At 45.6% G+C, this 19,572-nt stretch overlaps 1 protein-coding gene and 1 long non-coding RNA gene across 2 annotated transcripts in view; one reads left to right on the forward strand and one right to left on the reverse strand.

The window, feature by feature from the left end:
- The window catches only part of RFX4 (regulatory factor X, 4 (influences HLA class II expression)), a 163,198-nt gene extending 146,910 nt beyond the window's left edge, over positions 1-16,288 (forward strand). Inside the window, exons 15-17 of the mRNA XM_011937009.1 lie at positions 2,426-2,588; positions 5,612-5,750; positions 14,688-16,288. Of these exons, the coding sequence (XP_011792399.1) occupies positions 2,426-2,588; positions 5,612-5,750; positions 14,688-14,960 (575 nt within the window). The 3' untranslated portion in view covers positions 14,961-16,288. The remainder of the gene's footprint in view (positions 1-2,425; positions 2,589-5,611; positions 5,751-14,687) is intronic.
- Positions 1-19,572, reverse strand: part of LOC105507126 — a 276,554-nt gene that overhangs the window by 248,954 nt on the left and 8,028 nt on the right. The window lies entirely within an intron of this gene.

Raw genomic sequence — 19,572 nt, forward strand, 5'->3', positions numbered from 1 at the left:
ATTCAGGTTTCCAGGAGCACTGGCTCCTGGAAAACTCATATCTAAGTTTAAAATTCACATATAGGAAGAATTTGGGCGGCATGTTTCACCTCATTCCGATTGCACTTTTTGCCTCCAATTCTGCTTTTCTTTCTTCTTTCATTCCCACTTCCATTTTATTGTCTCGAATCTTTTATATTGCTATACACTCCCTTAAATTCTTTTGGATTTAACCGTCAGTTTCCTCATCTATAAATGGGGATAATGTTCTTTTAAGGGTGTGTGACAAGCACTCAGCACAGTGCATGGTCTGTAAGAGATGCTCAATAATGGTGTCTCCTTTCATAGTCTGGGAATAAATCTTTGCCACCTCATTACAACAAAGGACATTATTTGCATTCCAAAAGATTCTTCAATTTATGAAAGGGCTCACCAAAGGGTTCTTTTAACAATAAGCCAAGGTATTTAAAATAGGATACCATTTCCACATTTCTTCAAGGGTATTCCTTACTGAGTCTCTGTCACATAACTGGCACTGCGCTGATCCACCAACTCTGCTTCCTCCCACTACTCCATGTCAATACAGCTCCTCTCATATGCTATTTGCAAAGTCCCTGGGATGGAATGGACTAATTTTTAAAATGAAAACCTTTCCTTTATCTTCCCAGAGGAATTTTTAGATAGAAATGGTCTGCTGCAGAAAATACAGAATGGGAGATCAAATTTTCTCTTTTACTTCACCTTAAAAATGTCCTCCCTTAAATTCTTCAGTTTTCCATGTACCTAAAGGGGGATGTTGGATCCCATTCCCTCTGCCTTCTAAAACAAGCTTGATTATTTCCACCATATTAACATATTTTAAATTTTATCAGAAATTAAGTTGTCTGATGAGTTTAATATTGCTGTTAATGATTTATTAAATTATCATTAAAAAAAATTCTAGGCTAGGAGTGGTGGCTCATGCCTCTAATCCTAGCACTTTGGGAGGCTGAGGTGGGAGGATCACTTGAGACCCGGAGTTCAAGACCAGCCTGGGCAACATAGTGAGACCCTGTGTCTATAAAAAATTTCAAGGCCGGGCACGGTGGCTCATGCTTATAATCCTAGCACTTTGGGAGGCTGAGGCGGGCGGATCATGAGGCCAGGAGTTCGAGACCAGCCTGACCAACATGGCAAAACCCTGTCTCTACTACAAATACAAAAATTAGCCAGGTGTGGTGGTATGCGCCTGTGATCCCAGCTACTCAGGAGGCTGAGGCAGGAGAATTGCTTGAACCCAGCAGGCAGAGGTTGCAGTGCGCTGAGATTGCGCCACTGCACTCCAGCCTAGGTGACAGAGCGAGACTCCATCTCAAAAAAAACCCCATCTCTACTAAAAATACAAAAATTAGCTGGGCGTGGTGGTACATACCTGTAGTTCCAACTACTTGGGAGGCTGAGGTGGACGGATCTCTTGAGCCCAGGAGGTCAAGGCGGCAGTGAGGGCCGTGATCATGTCATTGCACTCCAGTGTGGGTGACAGAGTAAGACCTTGTTTCAAAAAAACCAAAAAACACAAAACTAACCGTCTCATAAAATATTAAGCATTTAATTTTGTCAGGTTTTTATCCCCCAGTCTTTAGCACTTTCAAGGTATCCAATTAAATTAAAAAATAGACAAAGGGAATTCATAATTTGTATAGAATAGGTCACTGTCCAGGCCACTGTCTAATAATCTTCAAAAAGACCCGAGCTGGCAGATCCCAATAATCTACTTATGTTTGCTTAAAGCAATTTGTTGGATCCTTAACACCTGTTGAGTTAAGCGCTGAAAAGTTAATTGGCAGTGCCTATCTAGGCTGTATTTCCCCAGGCTTTCCTTTTCCTTCTGGCCCTCCCTTCCTTTCTTCTTATCTTTCCCTTCCCTTTTCTCCCTTCTAAAATTTTTATTGAGTCTTTTGGCGGCCAGGCTTTGTACTAAGCACTGGGAATCCACTGGTGGCCAAAATCCTGGCCAGGCCCCTACCCTCTTGGTGCTTTCTGTCTGGTGAGGGGACCGTTAATCAAATCACATTCACTAATGGGTGTAGGATTACAAATTGCAGTAGGCACCACTTAGGCCTACAGTACATGGAGGGATCTGGCCTAGTCTGGGATTAGGAAGAGGACAGCTTTTTGGACTGTGAGAGGAAGAATGAGTGGGTAATAAGGCAGCAGAACGTATGCAAAGGCCCCGAGGTGCTGGGAATTGTGGTACTCTGGAAACAATGAAAGATAATGTGGCTGGACCAGATAAAACAAAGACAGGGGATGGGGGATGCCTCTGGTGAGCTCAGCAGAGTCAGAGATACATGTCTTGTAAAGATTTTGGCCTTCAACTTAAGAACAAAGGGAAGCCACTAAAGTAAGGAAGAACAAGGGGTGTGAGAACTGTTAATGATCGAGACGTCTTAATTTGTCTCTGCAGGAGCAATGCAGTCATACACGTGGTCTCTAACATACACAGTGACGACGGCTGCTGGGTCCCCAGCTGAGAACTCCCAACAGCTGCCCTGTATGAGGAACACTCATGTGCCTTCTTCCTCCGTCACACACAGGATACCAGTTTATCCCCACAGAGAGGAACATGGGTAGGTAACTTTCCAGGGATGCTGCTGGACTTTTAAAATTTGATCTAAAGAGGATGGGTGCAGCAGCTCACACCCTATAATCCCAGCACTTTGGGAGGCTGAGGTGGGCCTTTAAGTCAGGAGTTCGAGACCAGCCTGGCCAACGTGATGAAACCCTGTCTCTACTAAAAATACAAAAATTAGCCAGGCATGGTGGCGTACACCTATAATCCCTGCTACTTGGGAGGCTGAGGTGGGAGAATCGCTTGAACCTGAGAGGCAGAGGTTGCAGTGAGCCGAGATTGCACCACTGAACTCCAGCCTGGGTGACAGAGCAAGACTCCGTCTCAAAAAAAAAAAAAAAAAGATCTAAAGAGGGGTTTCCTTAACAGCTATTTCCTCAAAGAACAGGAAGGGTGCTACCCTTTGCTGAGTTCCCACAATATCGTGAGCACTGTACTGTGTAATCCCCACAACCACCAGGGTAGGTAGGTAGGCAAGAAGGTGTTAGTGACCCCATTTTAGATGAGGAAATTGAAACTTGGTTCTCTTCAGTTCCCCACGGTCACAGAGCTGGCACATGGTGGGACCCTAACTGAGCACATGTCTGACTCCAAAGCCCATGTTCCTCCCTCTTCACTCCTTTAACGCCTCAGCTGAAAACCCCTTTCAGCAGTTCTCCTGGCTGGCTCTTTGTACAAATTGCAGACTTACAGAGCGTCATCTTAGGTTCAAGTCTTCTACGATTCTACTTAGAGAAGGGCTTCCTCACCTGAGGGCTGGAGGTCCCTTTAGGGCTGCAGTTATTCATGAGGTTCAGGGGATTCCCCATAGGTTCTAGTGGTGCTTTATGCCCTGGAAAAATGCATCATTTGTTTTGCCCATACGTATATATTTTTCAAATGTGTGGAGTGATGTTGCTGTGATGAATGAACTATACAAATCCATACAAAAGTGTTACTTGAATCCTCGTAGTTCTTTGCCATTATGCATTGTTTTTATCAAAAGACACTAACCTTTCAATGTCTAATGAGCAGTGATCTGAAAAGCACTTAGGATATTAAAAAGAGATCCTGACCAGGCACAGTGGCTCACACCTGTAATCCCAGCACTTTGGGAGGCCAAGGTGGGTGGATCACTTGTGGTCAAGAGTTTGAGACCAGACTGGCCAACATGATGAAACCCTGTCTCCCTACTAAAAATACAAAAATGGGGCAGGCGCGGTGGCTCATGCCTGTAATCCCAGCACTTTGGGAGGCCGAGGCAGGTGGATCACGAGGTCAGGAGATCGAAATCATCCTGGCCAACATGGTGAAACCCTATCTTTACTGAAAATACAAAAATTAGCTGGATGTAGTGGCACGCGCCTATAGTCCCAGCTACTCAGGAGGCTGAGGCAGGAGAATCGCTTGAACCCAGGAGACAGAGATTGCAGTGAGCCGAAATTGCGCCACTGCACTCCAGCCTGGTGACAGAGGGAGACTCCATCTCAAAAAAACAAAAAAAGAAAAATTAGATGGGCGTGGTGGCAAGCGCCTGTAGCCCCAGCTACTCAGGAGACTGAGGCAGGATAATTGCTTGAACTCAGGAGGCGGAGGTTGCAGTAAGCCGAGATCGCGCCACTGCATTCCAGCCTGGAGAATAGAGCAATACTCCATCTCAAAAAAAAAAAAAAGAGAGAGAGAGAGAGAGAGAGATCCTACCATGTGGTGCCGTGGGCCTGATCACTCCCAGGCCAGGTTCCAACAGACCAGTTGTGGGGGACACGAGAGGAGGAGGGGGAGGACCTCTCAGGTCCCTTCCACAGTTGGCCCAGCATAGTGCAGCACAGCGGTGACCTGACAGTGTGCACAGGCCTGGATGTTGGTGTACTTTTCCATAGGTTCAAGTGCTCCCAAGCAGTCAATTGGGCAGCCATTATTTTCTCAGGAGGCCTTTAAGAGTATTTCCACACATTTAGAATAGACTCTGAAAACCCTGTTTCAGAGAGATTTTTGATTCAGCAGAAATAGCAGAAAAAATACTCACATGGTCATAGGTCAGCATCTTTGCTATGAAGATGTTACTGAGAAGGACAGTGATAATAATAGGCTATGTCTACACAGGACTTTCTGGTTTATAGAGTGTGTTCACACATATGATCCTCAGAATGACCGTGCACAGTATTTTTATGGATGTGAGAAACAGGGTCGTGAAAGTCACAGCTAGAAAGTGGTGGACTCTGGCTTAGAACCGAGGTCTTTGATGCCTGACCACACCATGGTGTTATCCCCCCAGGAGACAGCTTACAGAAACCCACTATATCCTTCCCCATGATGTGGAAGCAGAGGCCTGAGTGATATAAAAACATAAATCTCACAGTGGTTTCTTTTTTGTTATCCCTATTTGATTCCAGGATACAATAGGGCTTTTAAACACAGCAGGAGTAGAGGTTTCCATCATTAATGATGTTTGGCTCAGGGCTAGATTTCATCTCTGAACGCTGGCTGGGGGAAGGGAGGTATGTTCTAGGTGTTGAGGGAGAAGGAAAATCAGCCTGGGGTTTTAAGTTAACCATAACAAGGCCACAAAAGTGGAAATGGTAAGAATCAAAAGGAAGAGGCCAGACACGATAGCTCATGCCTGTAATCCCAGCACTTTGGGAGGCCAAGGTGGGTGGATCACCTGATGTCAGGAATTTGAGACCAGCCTGGTCAACATGGTGAAACCCCATCTCTACTAAAAATACAAAAATTAGCCAGGCGTGGTGGTGCACACCTGTAATCCCAGCTACTCAGGAGGCTGAAGCAGGAGAATCATTTGAACCCAGGAGGCGGAGGTTGCAGTAAGCCAAGATCATGCCACTGCATTCCAGCCTGGGCAACAGAATGAGACTCTGATTCAAAAAAAAAGACGAAAGAATGAAAAATGGGGTTGGGGGTGAAGGGGGAAGAAAACAGAGAAAAAAAGAAAAAGGAAAAAAATAGATGAGGTTTTTAAAAAGGTGCCAAACTGATCTGTTCTTGCTATTACTCACACTATTCAATGTGCTTGATGCATTTTAGATACACGGGAAGCTATAACTATGGGAGCTATGGCAACCAGCATCCTCACCCCATGCAGAGCCAGTATCCGGCCCTCCCCCATGACACAGCCATCTCCGGGCCACTCCACTATGCCCCTTACCACAGGAGCTCTGCACAGGTGAGTCAGTGGTCCTGGTTTCTTGCCCAGACCTTGGTATACTTGGTGCCAAATCTGGTTAACACAGTTCATAAACTGTTATGCATGCTGTGTGTGCAGCGTGTATGTCCCCAAGGAGAGGACAGTCTTTTCATCAGCGTCATTTCTGGCCTCCAATGGCTGGCCCACAGTGGGTGCTCGGCCAGCGTTCATGCTCCATTTGCTCTCACACGCCTGGTTGCTAAACAGTTTGTTTTCCATTCTATCCTCTCTTTGACTTCTTCATGCCAAGATCTAATCGGCCGCATGTCTGCTGCCCTTTTTCAGGCAGCTACCCTCACCCTGGGCCTTGGGTCTCCTTTCCCATCACCACTCTCCTGGTGCAGACCCTCATGGAGTCTTGTCAGGACTGGTCTCTCAACATCATTCTAACTGGTCTCATGGTGTCCCGTGTCTCCTCTTTTCATCCAGCCCACACACGTAATCTTAAGCGGAAGAATCCTCCTGAAATGGATCCCTTTTCAAATCACTCTGAGGCCCTATACCTCCTTGGGCTCTGCACTGTCTAATAAGCCAAACCAGCCCTCCGTGGTCTGTAGGGAATGGACAGGCCATTGCACCTGGCTGCATTTGGAAAACCACCGCTGGACACCCTACCTGTCTAACACTTTCCTGTGCATTGGCTCTGATCCGACTGGTTGCCAGTTCCACTCTGCGTCCTAAGTATCTCTGTATGCCCTCTGTCTCAGCTCAGGCCTTTATCATATCCAACCTAGATGAAGACAGAAGCCTTCCTGATGGTCTCTATGCCTCTAAAAAGTGCCCCATCTCTGGTTCATCCCCTACACTGCAGCTAGAGGAGTCTTTCGGAAAAAAAAAACCCAACTGACCATGACACTTTAGCTGTCTTTGGCACATCATCGCCTTCCAGGTCAAGTTCAATTCCTTAGTATGTCTCTTAAGACTCGTTACCTTTTTGGCCTACTCACCAACTCCTTCCCTCCCCCCAGCCATGCCAGCCCTCATGTGGTTGTCTTGGATGTGCCGAGTTCCTCCGTGTCTTTGTAGATATTGTTTCCTCTGGCTGGGTGTCTCTTCCCCAGTTTCTTCTGCTGGGCATTCATGACAAGCATCTTGCTGTCTTTGTGGCATTCCTGAAAGTACCCCCTTCCTTCCTCCAGGACCTTATTAGGTGCCACTCCCTGGGTTTCCTCTCTCAGTAGCATTTCTCACACCCTGTTATCATCACCAACTTTCCTGTTTGACATGCACAGAGACCCGAAGCTCCCTGAAGGCAAAGATTAAGTCCAGTATCCTCAGGTCACAGCACTTGGCACCTACAGAAAGAGGAGCTACCTTCTCCTGAACATGTGCTGTGTGCCAGGCTCTGTGCTGAGCACTCTCCACATCCCCTGGATAACCCCTGCAGAAGAGGAAGTGAGACTCACAGTAACCTGCCTGAGGAGTTGAACCCAGGAGCTGTGACTCCTGTCCAGGCTCTCAGGCACCACCCCCTGCCGCCTTTCAGATGCAGGCATTCACTAAGTGTACACTGAGCAGATGAGTACATGGGAGGTGGCGTCAGCATGAACAATAGTCCGGTGTGCTGAGCATGCTCACTCTATTCTGCAGGCACAGGAAGCCAGGGAGTGGTAAGATCAGAGCTATGATTAACAAAGAGAGCTCTCAGGACCCCCACAGAATGAACCAAGAAGGGGGGCTGGTGGAGGCAGGGGGCTCTGCTCCAAAGCACTTGTAGAAGTTTAGGAACGAGATGGCAGGACTGACGCTAGCATGGAGGCTGTAATTACATCAGCTGTTAGCACACAGACTCGTCTCTGAGGGAAGGCACCAAGGAGAACGTTTCCACAACACATGGCACTCTGGGCAAACAGGTGTTTGTTTTGATTTCCATCTGTAGTACCAAGGGGAGCCCTGGTTTAATCCCCAGACAAGCCAAGAAGTTGATTCCACTAAATCATCACCTGGGGCATTCATTATAGGTTTCCAAATGCGTCACACAGAGATGCCAGCTCCTTAGGAGCTCCCTCTCTTGGGAGCACTCTGTGCTCCTCACTGTGATCCACCGCATGACTGAGAACAGCTGCAACAGCCTAGATCACTCCACACACTCCAAGCATCTCATTCATTCATTCATTTCTCAAATGGCTCCTGGGTAACTACTATGTGCAAGCACTGCACTAGCCACTGGGGGCACAGTGAGAAGGAGACAGAGCATGCCTGCTTTGGTAGAGCTTATGCTCCAGTGGGAGACAGCATCATCAAGCCACAACTCCGGGCATTGTCTTCCCTCCTCCTTCACTTCCTCATTCCCCCTCATGAAATGGCAGAAGCTGGTTTTCTGGGGTGATATTTTTAAAGCCATTGCCATAAAAAGAAGCCAAGGTCTCCTCAAGGCCCATGAGGTCCTGCTCTGGAAGCCACAACAGTCCCCAACTGGAACACTGTCATTTAATAGCTGGTCTTAATAGAATGGCCCAAGGACAAGTGAAAGCCCATGGAAGGGCCCTTTTAATCCAGACAAGGTGTGACAGTCCAAAGGGTCCTAGGCCAGGCTCTTTGCCACCATGCCTTGTGACTCTTAGACAAGTGCCTCTAACACTTCCCTCAACACACACACACACTTCACACTTCGTGGTTTATGCCTTAGTCTCCACCTGTAAAATAGGTTGGAGAGAAATTAATTACATCAGTCTCTACCTAGGTTGATGAGTGAGGTCAGTGTTCAAAACGTACCTCTCTGGGGGAAGGTCCTGTCTAAAGACAAAGTATCCTTTGTTTTGTTTTCATTAACATTTATTCAGAGCACGGTTCTAGGCATATTTAAATATACAGACTCAATTGCCATAACAACCTTGGGAAGAAGACATTTTTGGAGATAGGATCTCACTCTGTCACCCAGGCTGGAGTGCAGCTGTGCAATCTTGGCTCATTGCAACATCCACCTTCTGGGCTCAACTGATCCTCCCACCTCAGTCTCCCAAGTACCTGGGACTATAGGCGCGCGCCACCAAGCCCGGCTGATTTTTGTGTTTTTGTAGAGACAAAGTCTCACCATGTTGACCAGGCATGTCTCGAACTCCTGGGCTCAAGTGATCCTCCTGCCTCGGCCTCCCAAAGTGCTAGGGCTACAGGCATGAACCACTGCACCTAGCCTTTACCCTCAGTTTTTAAAGATAAGTAGACTGCCTCAGAAGGTAATGCGCCCCAGGCCATGCATCCAGTAAGGGACAAAGCAGACTCAAATGCAAATCCTCCAGCTCTCAATCCCAATGCTAAACCAGTGGTACTGAATACTACTGTTTTGGAGAGTGGAAGGTAAATTCAAGAGGTTACTGCTGCTGCTGTTCTCAGTAAGTTTCAAGTTGCCAAAGAGAAGCACATACCCCAAGATAACCTTCTTTCTTTCCTTTATTGGTTCTTTGGTTTAAGGTTGAGCATAGAGAAAATCCACTGCAGGGCTAATTAGTTTTAGCTTTCCAGAGCAGGGGTCAAGCTGTTCCAATTCTGAGTAACTGAATATCACAATTCACTACATCAGACTCACCAGGGAAAAGGACAGTCTGAATTGGAAGAAAAATTGCAAGTATGCAATATGGTTGGAGAAATGCAATTGGTCATCAGCACAAAAGTAACTGAAACTACTGCAAATAAATGCCAGCTAGGTTTCCTTAGAGGGCTGATATATCTGTGAAGCACAGTAATTATAGGGGTCCCAGCATTTATATGCTCAAAATAATTTTAAGTCATTTATTTTCAAAATAGAATATGTGTATGCCCTTATTTACACTACTTATTTGTATAACACATACTTTCTTACTGGGTAATACAAAGGTAAGCCTCCCAGCCCTGCTTAGATTCTTATAACTTCTGACTTAGTCCAGATGAATGAGGTTTCACAGTGTAAGGTTTGAATTATTTTGGAAAAACACTGCAACTGTGCTGCACTTGTTCACATCAAAGTAAGCTGCCTCTTTCCAGGTTCTCCATTCCCAGGTCCAACCGAAAGGAGAAAATAAACCAGACCAAGTACATAGCTACAAAATCTTTCTGAGCCTCATTCAATACATGTTCATAGAACCTCTACCCTGTCAAGCAGCCATAGTGGAACTGGGGCCCTTGAGCTCAAAAGCCATTTGATCACACTTAGACTGGAAAGCTCTCCCTTATTTATCATCTGAAAGGCAGAGGCCAAGCCTTATCAGCTGATTACCGCCTCTCACAGAATCTCCAGCAGTCTGGCCCAAACCAACCCAGGACCACTGGGTGCTACAAAGTTTGCTTAGGGCACTGTACTTCGGGTTGGCGTCTTGGGCCAAAAAGGAAAAAAAAAAAAAAAATCAATCAATGATAGTGTTGTAAGATCTCTGACTGTAGAGCCAGATTCCCTGGGTTCAAATCCCAGCTTTGCCTCCAATTAGCCCTGTGCCTCAATTTTCTCATCTGATGGTATCTATTTCATAGGGTTGTAGTAAGGGTCAAGTGAGTTAGTAGAGGTCAGAACAGGGCCTGGCTCGTAGTTAACCCATTTTATTATTATCCTTTGTAACACCACAGTTATCATATTTAGGGTAATTTTATAATTAAGATCTGTCTCCCTCACTGTACTAGCTCTGTGATAGCAAGCACCAAGTCCTTTTTCTCTCCCCATTATATTCCCATGGCCTAGCACCGAGCTTGGCCCTCAATGAGTGCTCAGTAAATACTTGTCAATGAAACGAATGAATGACTGGTACGAAGTTGCTGTGTGATTGCAGTAGATCATTTCCCTTCTCTTGACCTTAATTATTTCACCTGTAAAACCAGAGGTAGAACCAGATGCTTAGTCACTAAGGCTTTTCCCACCATTAATGGACCATGACCCTATTATTCTAAAAATAACATTAATAACAGCTGACACATTTTGAAAACTTACTACACAGGAGTTCTAAGTGTTTCACATGTAATAACTTAACTAATCCTGACTTTAAAACCTCAGCAGCAGGGGGATGGTGGCTCACACTTGTAATCCCAGCACTCTGGGAGGCTGGGAGCCCAGGAATTCCAGTAGGGGGGCCGTTTGAGCCCAGAAGTTCGAGATCAGCCTGAGCAATGTAGTGAGACCTCACCTCCACAAAAAATTTAAAAATTATCTGGGAGTGGAGGCACACACCGGTAGTCCCAGCTACTTGGGAGGCTCAGGTGGGAGGATCGCTTAAGCCTGGGAGGCACAGGTTGCAATGAGCTGAGATCACCCCACTGCACTCCAGCCTGGGTGACAGGGCAAGACTCTGTCTCAAAAAAAAAAAAAAAAAAAAAAGCTGAGCAGATGTGGACTGTCTGACAAAGAATTTTTGGGAGCTACATCCTTCTCCAGAAGAGGCTAAGAGAAGAGGCTAAGAGGCTAGGGGTGAGCCCTCTGGCAGTACTTTGGTGCAGTGAGAGCTGCCTTTCATAGGAAAACAGTTTGTGCTCCTGACTGGACCACCTTTCACCCCTTGTTCAAGTAGCAGCTCATTTGGTAAGGGGTCAGGAATAAAGGGCTCTTTCTTTCCTCTCCATGTGTAGGAAAGTCAGCCCTTGGTGTGGAGAGTCATTTCTCAAAATAGATCTTCCTAATATGGTTCCAAAGAGACAAGAGTCAATCATAGCTGAGATGGGCTTATGCCATAGGCATCTGATGAACGTTGGACTGTGTGTGCAGGCACACACACGTGCACACAGGCACCCCTCATACACTCCTCTCAAGGGGTGGTAAACTGGTGACTTATGTCCTTTTTAAAATCAGTAGCAACAGCATATGATTTAATCCAGAGAATAGTAACTTCCTGTTACGGGCCCTCAACAAAAAGTGCCTTATTCCAGACAGAGATCTCTGGACCCCGGAGTTTGTGCCCAGCGTGTTTAAGGACCCTGCATGAAACCGGATGTAAAGTGTGAGAGGTGAGGCGGGTGCCATGGGCCAGCCTCTGCCACTCCCACCAGACTAAACAGAAGCTTCATTGGTCATGTTAATGACCAAGCCAAGGCAGTGAGCACTTCAGCTAACTGGCCTTTCAATGGTCTCTTCACTACAGGGAAAACGAGTCACTGACTCATTTGCAATTAGCTGACCTAACAGGACAGAATTTTCCATGCTGGATTCTGTGGTAACAGAATTTTATTGTCACATTAGAGATATTTTGAGCCAGTCTTGTTTCCAGGCAATTACTCTTTTGAGTGTATGACACAACTTCTGAGCACAGCTGTGTCGAGGGTCCTTGACTAGGCACAAAAGCCACACTCTCGGGTTCTGTGGGAAAGAGCCCAAGTCCATTCTGTGATATTTTACCTACACAAGCCAAGGCAAGGCGGACTCTGTCGGAACCAGCAAGCTGAGGCTAGGTGAGAATTCTAAGGCCCCAGAGCTCTGTCGGGGAAAAGGGAGCTTAGAGAAGGAAGAGGAGCAGAGGGATTAAAGTCTAATGGGCTGGCCTCCAAAAAGGGAGTGCTCTCCTGGGTAACTTGGCAGTGGCAGGTCAGCCTCCTTTGGGACGGTCATATCAATGTGGGGAACGCATGCTCCCCAACTGGGTTTCTATGCCAGCTCTTCCACTAGCTTGCTGTGTGACTTTGGGCAGGACATGTGATCTCATGGGGCCTGGCTTTCTCATCTGTACAACATGGGGTTGGATCACAGGATTCCTAAAATTCGTTCTAGTAGTAATGTCCCAATGTTCATTTGTCAACTATTATTTAGCACCTGCTAGGTGCTAGGCACCATGCCAGATGTTGGGAACATGATGTTGAACACAGCAAAGCCCCATCAGGAGTATATGAATATAAGCCAAAAGAAAGACCTAGCTAGCTGCCAGGCAGGATGGTAAGGCCCCAGCCCAAGAGGCACAGGCTGGGGTGTTTAGGTTCTTGAGATAGGATTCCAGAAAAGTCTCTCTGAGGAGGTGACATTTAAGCTGAGATCTAAAGAATGACAAAATGGCAGGTATGGCAGGAACCAGGGGTAGGGGTGGTAGAGAAGGTTCTAGGTAGAAGGAACAGGTAGGACAGAATTCCCTGAGTTGGAACCAGCTTGGCATGCCATGGGACCAGAAGGGAGGCCTCTGTGCCAGGAAGAGCACCAGGAGGTGAGGTGACACCCAGGAGTTCACTTGAGAGAAGATCAGGTGGGGCAAGCAACCTTTCTGAAAAAGGATCGTTTTGTAGTAATAGTTTCTAATGTTATCTGTTTAATATACCTGGGATCTTGTTTTTTTTGGACAGGGCCCAATCTTACTATGGTCTCACTGGGATTTAGAGCGGTTCCTGTGCTAGAATCCCACTGTGCAGGCCTGAGTCCACCACTGCTGCCACACAAACAGCATCCTGTAGGTTCCCATGATGCAGAGCACAGGGGTATGTGCCAGTGTTTCTGATCTGATTTGGGATTAGGAAAGCCTTGGCGTGCTGTCCATGGTCTCCTTGGCAACAGCCCTTGGTGCCTTCTCCCTTGAGTTCCCAGACACCACCTACGCCCTTCTCCGTCTTTTCTAACTGTTCTTTTGGTTGTGAAGTGGCTGTACTTTTGCTATGTGAGGCATGCCATCCTATGTAGGGGGAAAAGTCCCTCGCTACTCGAATTAGGATCCCTCTTTCTTGACCTCTGAATTGCTGGTTCTCTTTGCATGCTTCAGGCCTAAGCACCTGCCCCAGCTCTCCTTAGCCTCTCACTCACAGAGGAAAAGCAGTTCCCTGTAGCCACCTAGACTCCAGGGAGCAGCCATTGTTGTCATAGCCCCTTCTCCCTGCTGTCTAGGCTTCAGCCTGTCTGTCTCCCTCATAGGAGGCAGCCTCCCACCTAATCCCCTGGGGCTCCACTTTCCAACTGTCAGGGAAGACAGATGGGGAGCAGAAGAATTCATACATTCACACACTCTCCTCCTCGCTGCTCTGGCCATCCTTGTTGATTGGCTCCTGTCCTTGGTGGGGTATCCCTCAGCACAGCAAAGAAATCTTTGTGCTGACTGGCCTGCAGACAGCACAGTGCTGACTGGGAGCTCTCAAAGGGAGCCCATAGCTCCTCTCCTTCCTCCCCTCTGATCCTACTGACAGGGGCGTATTTGCATAGCTGTCTTGGTAACAGAAAAGAATGTAAAAGAAGAAGCACTTCAGAAGCACTTCTCTTACTCCTAATCCTTTCTAGAACTACTTCCCCTCTTCTTGTAGCTACTAACACCTGTTCCTCTGACCTGCACAAAAGCTCCCCTCCCCGCTGCTCTCAATTGGTTTCTCTTGACTCCTTCCTCCACATTCACACCAAGTCCAATTCCTATTCGTGTATCTTCCAGTAGTTCAGCAAATGTGAGCCAAAAAGAAAGACATTCTCTAAATGATAGGCACTAATAATAACCTTTGAAATTGTTGACTTGCTTCCTCTTCAAAAGCCTGCTTTTAGGCTGAAGTTTATAATTGAATTCAACTGTAAAATGTTATTTTTAATAACGTCATTGTATTTTACTTGGCAGTGTTATGCTCTTGGGTTGATGGACTAGGACCTATCACATCTCCATAACTAACAATAAAACTCACTACCATCCATCTGTACATCCATATTTATTTATCTGGACATGCAGTTTCTAGTGTATTTGTGTGTGTGACACACACATACTTTTCTGTATTCCTGGTGTGGCTGTTTCTCATTTTGGGTTTGACTTCCCAAGATATTGTAGATTAGGAACAGAAAGCCAGTATAACCGCATGAGTAAACACCAGCCCAACTCAGGCTATGAAATCTTTTGCATTTCTCCTGTTGAATTCCCTAAGACCAAGATTCAATCTTGCAGAAGTTCAGTGATTCCTCTCCATCAACTCTCATTAATAGCATCTTAAGAAATTTAACTTAAACTATAAACATGACTGATATTGTGTATACGCAACTTCAAGCTAATTTTTACTTTGTGGAATTTCTTTCCCCTCAACAAGTACCCTTTTAATAGCCCCACCTCCCGGATGGAACCTTGTTTGATGAGCAGTACTCCCAGACTGCATCCTACCCCAGTCACTCCCCGCTGGCCAGAGGTGCCCTCCGCCAACACGTGCTACACAAGCCCGTCTGTGCATTCCACGAGGTACGGAAACTCTAGTGACATGTATACACCCCTGACAACGCGCAGGAATTCTGAGTATGAGCACATGCAACACTTTCCTGGCTTTGCTTACATCAACGGAGAGGCCTCTACAGGATGGGCTAAATGACTGCTATCATAGGCATCCATATTTAATATTAATAATAATTATTAATAATAATAAACCCAACACCCATCCCCCAGAAGACTTTATCTCTATACATTGTAACTCATGGGCTATTCCTAAGTGTCCATTTTCCTAATGAACATGAGGATGGGATTCAATGTGGGATGAATAAACTTTAGTTCAGAAACAGGACTTACTAAAAGTCAGCAGGATTGGGTTTCTGTAGCCAAGCCAGACTTGACTGTTTCTATAGAGCACTATCTCGGGCAGGCCATTCTGTGCCTTTTCCCTCTGTTCCATGACTTTGCTTTGTGTTGGCAACCACTTCTAGTAAGCTACTGATTTTCCTGTTGACAAAAATCTCTTTAGTCTTGAAGGATGGATACTGGAGACAGAATGTGGTTTGTGTTCTTGGATGGGCACATAATTTACCAAGAGCATTCACCTTGCCATCTGTCTGTCATCGTACTGTACAAGAAACAGCCCTCAGACGTGTTCTGCACATCCCTTCTTCCTGGTGGTATCATCACTGCTTCCTGGAGCACCAGGGCTAAATGGGGAGCTATCTGGAAACTCTAGATTTTCTGTCATGACCCACATCTGTCACAGTACCTGCATTGTCTTGGAATGTAAGCACTGTCTTGAGGGAAGGAAGAGGTCTGTTCTGTATTGCCTTAAGTTGATTGAGGTTTGTAGGAGACTGGTTCTTCTACATACAAGGATTTGTCTTAAGTTTGCACAATGGCTAGTGTCAGCAAAAGGCAGGAAGGTTTTTTTTTTTTTTTAAGTTCTATGAGAATGTGGATTTATGGCATTGAGTATCACACTCAGCTCTGCTGTGTTAACTTTGTGAAACTGGATGGAACAAACTTTAACTTACCAAGCACCAAGTGTGAAAGTGACTTTCATGGTTCCTTCATAAAACTATAATAATATCCGACACTTTGATAGAAAAAAATTCAAAGCTGTGCCTTTGAGCCTATACTATATTGTGTATGTGTGGAAATAAAAATGTATTGTACTTTTGGAGAATTTTTTTGTAGGCATTTTTCTGTCAGATTTGTAGTAATTTGTGAGGTTTGTTAGAGATTAATATAGGTTTTCTTTCTGTATTATAAAATGCACCAAGCAATTATGGTGGACCTATTACCCTATGGGTAAGAAATAAATGGAAATATGACATCGGATGTTTTAGCAATTGTTCTGTAAATAAAATCTTTGATCACACCACTCAGTGTGATAATTGTGTCTACAGCTAAAATGGAAATAGTTTTATCTGTACAGTTGTGCAAGATATGAATGGTTTCACACTCAAATAAAAAATATTGAAATGACCTGCTTTCTTCTGACTTTTCATTTGACATGACCTGTGTGTGTGTGTGTGTGTGTGTGTGTGTGTGTATAAATAACATTGTGAATACTTACGGTGTAAGTAGGCAGGGAAAAACTAAGTAGTCTTATATGGCTGTGTTTATCCAGTTCCCCATCATCTTGTCATATAATAATTAAAATATGTATAAACCACACATCCTGTCCTTGAATAATGATTAAGTAAAAATAGTACCTACAGTCTGATAGAGGTTTGTAGGGGAACAGTTCTTCTACACACAGAGATGTGTCCTAAGTTTGCACAGTGGTTAGTGTCACCCAAAGGCAGGAACCTTTCAGCTCTTATAGGGAATACTATTCTTCGATACCAATACCCTAAGAGGTCCCTTGGTACTTAGTTCATTATGCTTTAATGATCACTGGGTGTAAAGATATTTCAAAGTGCAGTGCTTTAAATGCTAATAAACTTCTGGAACAGAACAGTAACATTACTGAATACTTAATAAGTATTAACAAATTCTTCTCCAGCACTATTTTTATTCTGGGGTTGAGAGGAGTGGGGTATCAAAGTACAATGATGGTGTTTTTCTCAAACATTAAGAGTCTAGGATCTATGAGAAGTTCAGAACCACAGATCTCCAGAAATGGGAGTAGTGAGTATATTAACTAAAAGGCGTGAGAACTTGACAATTCAATTTGCATTTTGAAAGATTTATATTTAAAGCCAAGTTCTTACTTGCTATTACGTAATATATTTATACCTGAACATGATTTTTAAGATTAAAATTAAATACAGAACATCCCCTTATATTTAGCTATGTTGTTCCACAAAAAGAAAGCAGATGTTGAATTTCACTTTCTGATGGTCAATTAGTTTGATCTTTTGTCCACAATCCATTAATTGGCTTTCATATAAGGAAAGTAAGGAAAAGGAAGAATGAAATTTCAGATTTAGTCACTGCAAAAAATAAACCTGAGAGTGACCAGACCAGTCTCTCTTACAATTCAAAGCCAGAGCTCCCTAAATAAATGAAAGGGTGTAGGAAGTCAGACTTTTGACTTACTAAGCACAAAAAAGTAACCACCAAATTCTTTAGTCAGGTAACAACAGCATAGGACACCCACTTACACATAACAGCCACAAGCTCATTAACTGCACAAATCTTTAGGCAAAACGAGTCATAATCAACAAGGGTCTGAAGCCCATAGAACAGGTCACCTCAGGAACTTTGCAAGGAAGAAAATGTGTGCCTCCCTTTCACAGCACAACCAAGACCCTGGAAAAGAAGGCAGCTTCAGATGAAGGCAAAAGGCCACTGGGCCTCCTCTCCAGAGCACAAGGTGCCTACCTCTTGGGAGCCGAGTAGTACCTATGGTCCCAATTGTTTTAAAACTTTAAACTTTGGAACCGGGAAAGATCTGAATAGGAAAAGACGACAGCTGCTGTGAGCACATGACTCAAATGCACCTTCTTTCCCTCTGATAGCTCCCAGTCACCAGAACAGGAAATTCGGGCAAGGTTGGCAGCTGGGAGTGGGGCCAGTCACTTGTCAGGGGAAGAACAGAAGAGTGTTGGCAATAAAGGGACCCTCCCCTCTTAGGACTTTTTCTGAAAAGAACTCTGCCAGCTTGAAACTGGCTGAAGTTATGAAGAGCAGCCAGGATGGCTCACCCACATTGCAGGCCTCTGGTGTCCTCAGATTCCATCCTGCTGTGTTTTTTGTCAGGCCTCTAGTACACCCCAGCTCTGGGTAGAAAGAGAATTTGTGGCCCCTCTGAGACTGAAACCCAGGCACAGACCAACCCAAAATGTTTGCCATGGAGTAAGGCCAACCCAAATGGGGGAGGGGAAATTGTGGAAACTGCCATGTGACCTTGAACGGTTCACCTCCCCACTCTGGACCTCAAGCAGGTGTGTTACATGATTATGACATTCCAACTTACAGTCTGCACTGATGGACCAGGGCTGGCAGAGCTGGATGAGGAGGATGGACGGGCCCTTTAGGGAAAACAAAAAACGGAGAAGACTGGCAGCTGGGCAGTGATTCAGGGAGGCAGCCACAGGAGAGAAGGCACTGGCTCCACCAGCTGGTGCTATAACACAGAGTGAGGCTCATGAGTCCAACCCCATCCTCCCTTGCACAACTCTGGAGAGCAGTGTTTGGCAATTTTCCTCTCTCTTCAAAACTGGCCTTAATATTTGCTTTAAAGTCAAAATGTCTGAAGTGAATCTAGAGAAGGAAAGATAGCAAAAACAAACAGCTATTTTGTTCCAACCTCTTGCACTGCTTAAAGGCAGACTTGCAAGATTAGAAAACAATTAAGGCCGGGCATGGTGGCTCACACCTGTACCCCAGCATTCTGGGAGGCCGAGGTGGGTAGATCACTTGAGCTCGAGCTCAGGACTTTGAGACCAGCCTGGGCAATATAGTGAGACCCTATCCCTACAAAAAATTTAAAAATTAGCCAGGTGTGGTGACACATACCTGCAGTCCTAGCTACTCAGGAGGCTGAGGTGGGAGGATCACTTGAGACCGGATATTTGGGCTTACAGTGAGCTATGAATGGGCCACTGCACTTCAGGCTGGGGGACAGAGACCTGTCTCAATAAATTAATAAAGACAAAAATACTGATGTATATGTCCCACCCACAATGAATAGTGACTTGGAACGTGACCCAGGCATCAGTATTTTCCTAAGCTCCTCAGGTGATTGAATATGCAGTCAAGGTTGAGAAACACGATCCTTTCCACCCTCAAGTTCTAACCTTCAGGGACTACTACTATTCCCTGAACATGTGGCCCAAGTTTCTCTTTTGCAGCATTGTTTGTCCAGAGTGGAGAACCATGCTCTGTGCAAGTACTGGCACTCCACAGTAACGTACACCGTGCATAGTTTTCCCTTAGCTGACAAACCTTTCCCTAAACTGCGCTGTTCTGTTCTCCCTTCAGCTACCTCCACCTCCCTACCACTTTGCCGCCTGCCCTTCTAACCTGGAACTTCTCTGCTTCAGTTCCTTGGCAGCCTCCCAAGCTAAGCCAGCTTGGACACAGTGCTTGGGGCTTCCTCTTGTTCCAAGGAGGTCAGAACCTTTTGTGCTTCACCAGCCTCCTCCCTGAAGCTCTTCCCCCAATCCCCCTCTTATGTCTCAACCTCCCCCAACTCTGCCGCCGCCCTCTCACCCCCATATTTTGCTGCTGCTGGTGTAGGTGGGACGGAAGACGTGGGCCACAAGAGATGAAGAAAGAGCTGTTGCTAGGAAAGGAGTGTGGGTGAAGAGAGATGG

The sequence above is a fragment of the Colobus angolensis genome, unplaced genomic scaffold, assembly GCF_000951035.1.
Source record: "Colobus angolensis palliatus isolate OR3802 unplaced genomic scaffold, Cang.pa_1.0 Scaffold10, whole genome shotgun sequence".
Taxonomy (NCBI): Eukaryota; Metazoa; Chordata; class Mammalia; order Primates; family Cercopithecidae; genus Colobus; species Colobus angolensis.